The sequence below is a fragment of the Protopterus annectens genome, chromosome 4.part0, assembly GCF_019279795.1.
Source record: "Protopterus annectens isolate FY-2018-M chromosome 4.part0, PAN1.0, whole genome shotgun sequence".
Taxonomy (NCBI): domain Eukaryota; kingdom Metazoa; phylum Chordata; order Ceratodontiformes; family Protopteridae; genus Protopterus; species Protopterus annectens.
This window is the reverse complement of record NC_056733.1, coordinates 781,701,621-781,707,873: the sequence shown is the minus strand read 5'-3', so window position 1 is coordinate 781,707,873 and position 6,253 is coordinate 781,701,621. Positions and strand designations below refer to the sequence as shown.

Here is a 6,253-nt window from a genome sequence, read left to right as displayed (position 1 = left end):
GCTGATACAACCTGGTTTAAACATCGCCTGTAATTAGGTACAATAGTTCCAATAGAAAATAAAGACTTAATGAACTATAATTACTCTTTTACCAGTCCTGCCAAGTAAAGTTCAGTTTTGACAGTTATCCAGCAAATGGTCTCCACTTAATTCATCAGCCATTTCTTTATCTATAATTTTCTGTGTGTTGCTTAACCTGCCTTGAATTTTCTATCTGGCACCTCTGAAGTAATTAAAATGGCTTTGCAGGCATTTTCTCAGGAAATGGTCACTTTTTCTCTGACTCCCTTTGTCCTAGAGGTCTCTTTTTTCTTTGTCTCTCCTATTCCTCTGTGATTTTTGCTTCCTGTTCAAGTCCTCTGTTATTTCCACTGGGTTGAGATTTTTTTGATCAAGAGGAAAGAAGAAGAAGAAATAGAAGGCATGAGGTAAAGCCGTATGTATTGATTTAAATCACTGTATCATCTTTTTGCATGGCCTAATGGCTGAGTGAAAGCATTTCACTTAACACAAGTCTGCATGGTGTCATTGTTTTTTGCAAACACTCAGGCATCTCTCACTTTATACACAATACCTTTCTTCCACACTATTGACACCATTTTTTCCTTTTGCAAGTACAATCCTAATCTTATTACAATCAGTCTAGGGTATTTTGTATACCCGGCTGTTGGAAGGTTTATCCAGCTGCCCTCTCTAAATGCAGGCTATAACTGGCAATGCCCTTCCACACTGTTAGGCACTTCTTCACATACTTGACAGACGCACCCTTCAACCTGCTTAGGGGAAAGCCAGGAATCTTATGTTCCCTCCTCAATCAGTCTTCCAAATTACTTATTCTCTGTAAAAGTGCCTCCTGGATAAGGTCAAAGTCTGCCATTTTTCTCCTTAATTTCTTTCTCTGTGTTCTGCAGGGTTTCAGCCTGGTCTGTGTGTGATGAAAGGGCTTCCTCTGCTTCCATCAGTCTTGTATTATTAGCAGCAATATGCACATCTAGTGAGACACTAATTTTGAATAATTCAGTGTGGCGACCCCTAACCTGGAAAAGCCAAAAGAAGAAGAAGTGCACATTGTACCTATTTTTTTGCTCCTTAGACACATATGGCACACTCTTGTGCCAGCTTTTAATTCCATCCTAATGATCGTTATCGGCTCCTTTCTTAGTTTTTCTGATGTTCCCAGATTTCTTACAGACTACTTCTTATTTTTAGCTCAACATGTTTACATCAATACTTTCTCCATGTATCATACAGATAGGTGAACAGTTTCAGCTGTCTCTTTATTTACTTTTTTCTAAAGTAAAGATGGACTACTAGCTCTTGCCACCTAACTCTATGCCTCCATACCAGACATCTTCCAATATCTCATCTTCATAACGTTTGAGATGTATTTACTGTGGTATTAATACCCTCTCTGAATAAGTACTTTTTCTTAGCACATGCACTTGCACTGTACAGTTTTTTTACCACTATGCATTGCACCCATGGGATAAGGTTTTATGTGAGACGTCGTCGGGTGCCACGATACCAGGGCATTTCTATGGGATAGGCTTGTAAAGCCTCTAGGGCCATTAGCCTAGTACACACCTATGAACCTATGAACATGCTATGACTGCAGTATTTATAAATATTTCAAGGTATTTATTGATGCTCATTTATTTATTTTTTTTTGGGGGGGGGTTCCCATTTATTGATATTTGTACATTTGCTACTGAAGTCTGTGCACTAGTTTTATTCAGGACAAAAGGTTTTCTCATCAAAATGAATTAAAGCAATTGTAGTTACAATTTAAATAAGCATGGTTTTGATATACTTACAAGGAAACTAGAATATTTTAGTTTACAGAAAAATAAGTATTTACATTGTCTTAACATCTGTACTGAATACCACTGAATGAAAGTAATTTGCTACAGCTAAACTAGTTTAGCCTCATAACTTCTGAACATCTCAGCAGAGGTCATGAATCTGACTTATGAAACCTTACAAAAAGTTTCACAAACCTGGTATTCATGGAGAGATGAGAAGCTGGAGCTTGTCTGCAGGTTATTTGGGAAGAGGCTTTATGTTGAGGATACTAGATAGCTGAGTGTTCCTTGGCCCCTCTTCAAATGACCTCCTGTCTTGACTGGTACAATACCATTGTTTGCCTTCATCCTCAGGTGCACTGTGATAAACACGTAAGAAGTCAGTGAGCAAGTGGTGGGTAGTGATTGTGGAACAAGAGCCAATGGATCAGTATACACAAATTGTGGCATTTAGTAGGTAGCCATTTTGACTTTTGTTAGGAAAACACTGTGGTGTTTTTTGGACTAGAAATTTTTATAAAGCATCATACCTGAGTAATGGTCATTTGTATCATTTTAATAGTGGTATGAAGGCACAAGATAGGAACTGGATGTTCCAGGTTACGAGTTCAACATTCAAAATGCCTGAAACTTGCAAGATCGAGCCAACATGCTTGAACCATGTAACCTTGAAAAACCCACAAAATGCCAAATATACCTGTTTTTGCAGGGGTGCATACCTTCGCATGGAGGTCTGCACCCCCACACCACCTGCTACTGATATATTCCAACTCCAAGATCACTGTGCAGAGGCAAAAGTGCAAACTCACCGATCCCTACTATTCATGATCTAGCTCTGTTCAGATTCAGCAAAAAGAAACACTTTTCTGCTTCTTTTTTCTCAGTTCGAGATTACAAGGTTTGAGCATGTGCACTCAGTCTTGTAATTTTTGTGCATTTGGATGTTGAGTTTGTGACCTGGAACCAAACTAGAAGATGGCAATTGGTTTGTGAAAGTCTAAGAGCTTTAGGTATGCATTATGTTGGTCCAGGTGAAAGGAGCTTGGTATATTGGCAGGCTTCCTTTCTTTTTTTGCACTAGTCTGGTAATAAGTGCCTTGTCCTGGATGAAAAGAGCGTGTAATCTACACTACTTATTTAAGGTAAATTATGTCGTTGAGGGAGCATGCTTAGCATGTCTGTAATCACTACATTTTTGCCAGTTTGGTCTTTGACATGACGTGATCCATAACACATCTTCCTGTCTGTTTAATATGAGAATGATGATTGAGTAATTATTCATAACAGCACCCCAGAGTGTTTGTCTGCACTTTTTAAGGACATTTTTAAAATGTTGATTGTGAGAGAGGTATGAGCCAGTCTTTGAGATGAAAGGCACAAGCATAACTACGTTATTTGTTTTCTATAAAAAATATTCTGCTTAATCTTCAGAAATTAGAAACAAATTTCTCAACTTGAATACGTTGTGTGGCAAGCTGCATTTATTAAAGATAAAGGATACTATAAGAATACTCCTTGTATGAAAAATCCATTGATGGAATGTAACCAGTGAATAGTTCTGTGGTGGTTTCCTTTCATTTAATTTCAGTACTGTTATAAGACAATGTATCTGAGTTCCTCTTCTTGTTCTGTTGTCAGTCTACCTTGGGAGGAATCATGAGCCTGTCACGATTGTTTGAAGATCTTTAACCTGATATTCATACAGAAAACCATGATCACACTCACAGATGGTGCTAGATTTATGAAAAATCATTGATATTTTCCAGTATTTTTAAATTATTTAAATAACTCAGTTGTCCTCGTCTATTAACATGATGCTTCCCAGGAAGAAATATGCTTAAAAGTTCAGTATGGTCATAACACATTCTTATGCAGCTACATTTTCTATTGCATTTTAATCTAGGAATTGATTTGTTTACAGGGGAGATTTCTCTAGTGCAGAATTCAATGGCAGACAAGTTTCTGGCTGTGTGGATTCACCTTTAGACCATCTGTTCAGGGGATCTGTGCATAATAAGGTCAGCTGATGCAAGTTAAACAGGCTGTATTCTGGAATGGGTAAAATGGCAATCTTTGGTCTTTTGGTGATGTGACTGGCCATAGAAGTAGAGTGTTGGACCAGCTATCAATGTGTTTTTCTAGTTTACCGTGTGCATGTGATGTGTAGTTGAGTAGTGAGACCTCAGAGTCACAATATATATGTAGCCAGGGGCATCGGGGTTTGGAGGGAGCTCCATCATCTGCTATAATCTATATGTCAGTGCTTTGGAATGTTTTGTTTTAGGTAAAATTTTCGTGGTTGGGATATTCTGTGTCTTTTGCATTTGAAATGTCTATGATTCCAAAACTTATCTCTGATTAATATTTATTGTTGGCAAGGAATTATTTGGACATTTATAATTTATGAAGGTGATAAATAAAAAAAAAAGTTAATGGATCCAGAATTTGGGAATATGTAACATTCAGGGAACCTGTGAGCTGTTTCTTTAATTGTCCCTACTTTTACACAGCATTATTTAATTCCTCTATTTTATATTATTGTATTTTCCACTTTCCGAATACCATTTTTTTCCAATTTAATTTGATTCTACAGAAACCCTAAGAAAAAAAAAAAACAAAAAGAATATGAAGTAAAACTTGTAATATTTAAAATTATTAGACAGTCATTTTTATAAATTGTTTTCTTGGTATACTAACAGTATGATTAAGATTTTTTTATTGCATATATAACTATTGACTTACTTATGAGTAAATATACAGCAGGGTCTCCATACTGTTTTCAGAATGGCGTCTTTTAATGCAGAACTTCCATTAATATACAGCACTGGTGTAGCCAGAGATGACGACTTCATCAAGATTGCAAAGATATTTGTTGCATCATTCTGAGAAATTATACATTTTCCCAACATATTGCACACAAAGGGCAAAAAAAGTGCTGGTGTCCAGCACATAAGAAAAGTACTGGACACAACGATGATTAGTTGTATAGAGGATTTTTTGTTCTCCCTTTCCAAGGATGGTGGGTCTCTTTTGAGCTGGTTCTTGGCTATGAGGAACAGCTTAATGTTTAGCACTAACATAACAAAGATTGTGAACACTGTTGTGACGAGGGTGGTTATGCTGTGCATCTTAATCACTATTTCAGAGTCCTTAAAGAGATTAATTGGGACTGCCATACCATACGCCCAAGTCCATAAGACAATGCAGACAGTTATTGTTCTTCCACGTGTTATTTTCTCATAAGTAAATGGAGAGGTGACTGCAATATACCTTTCAACTTGTGCAGCAACTAAAATTATCATGGAAACCCCAGTCAGTGTACTAAGTATGTAGAAAGTTCCATTTTTAGTTGGGTAAGGCAGGTCTTTTACATCAAATATCCCCTCATAGTACCAACCTAAACCAACAAGGCAGTCACTTATGCTGGTACTGACCATAAAGATAAATCTGTTTTCTCTTCGAAGAGAATGTGTCATCAGTATGGCAATAAGCACACATCCGTTGACCATGGCTATAGCTGTGGCAAAGACAGCATGGAAGATCAGAAGTAAAACATTTCCAAAACTGTCAGAAGACACAGAAAGTGGCAGAGTCATGCTCACCTGTTGTACTGCATGTTACCTGCTCCCTATTCTAATGCATATTACAGGTTTATGTCATGTATGTGTGATGCTAATCTGTTCTGTTCAGTTGTGCAGGCAATGCCTTATATTATATGGGCAGAAGAGTCACCTGACAATAAATCAGGTGCCTTAGCTTATGACACCTGTCATCCACAAAACTGCTGGGCACCTTCCTACAGTGTGTCTCAAATGATCAGTTTAATGAGAAGAACTTCTGGGATTAATTATAAGCATTAGGTTCCTTATCCAGAGAAGAAGTAAACAGTTCCACATTTCCTTAGAGATGGAATACATTTTCTAATTATTTTCTTTTTCAGTGTAATGGGAAAAGACATCAGAATGTGAATTCCTTGTAGTATTGCAATGGCTGAATTAACAAATGTACAGCAAAAACATTTGGGGAGCCTCTGTCTGTCCCTTTCAGCTATAAATTACTGGAGCCATCTTAGATCTCAGTTGTAGGGAATCATGTCACCTATGATGAATCACTTTGTTAATACTACTGCCCTGAGACCTGCTTCTGCAGGACTGCGAGGGATTTAGATGAATTACTGTGACACATGCTAGGCTTGTAAATGGTGTCCTTTCCAGATGAAGAAAGAAAACCATGTTCATTGGTTAAAGATACATTGTCAGACATATTCATGGTATGAGATGTGTTGCTTGAGATACTAATGTCTCAGGGTCCACTGTGGGCATGAGATGTGAAATACCAGGCTGGTAAGAAATGAACTGAATAATAGATAATGTGCTTTCTGCCTCTGGACGATGAGTAGCAGTTGCTGTATGTCCTACAGGCAGGTGTTTGGCAGCAGGTAAAGCTGGGGA

At 37.6% G+C, this 6,253-nt stretch overlaps 1 protein-coding gene across 1 annotated transcript; it reads right to left on the bottom strand.

Moving 5' to 3' along the window:
- Nucleotides 1–4,540: 4,540 nt before the first annotated feature.
- LOC122800341 (pinopsin-like) lies at nucleotides 4,541–5,398 on the bottom strand. Its single transcript, XM_044069790.1, has one exon. The coding sequence runs from the start codon at nucleotides 5,396–5,398 to the stop codon at nucleotides 4,541–4,543; it is 858 nt and encodes a 285-aa protein (XP_043925725.1).
- Nucleotides 5,399–6,253: the final 855 nt, after the last annotated feature.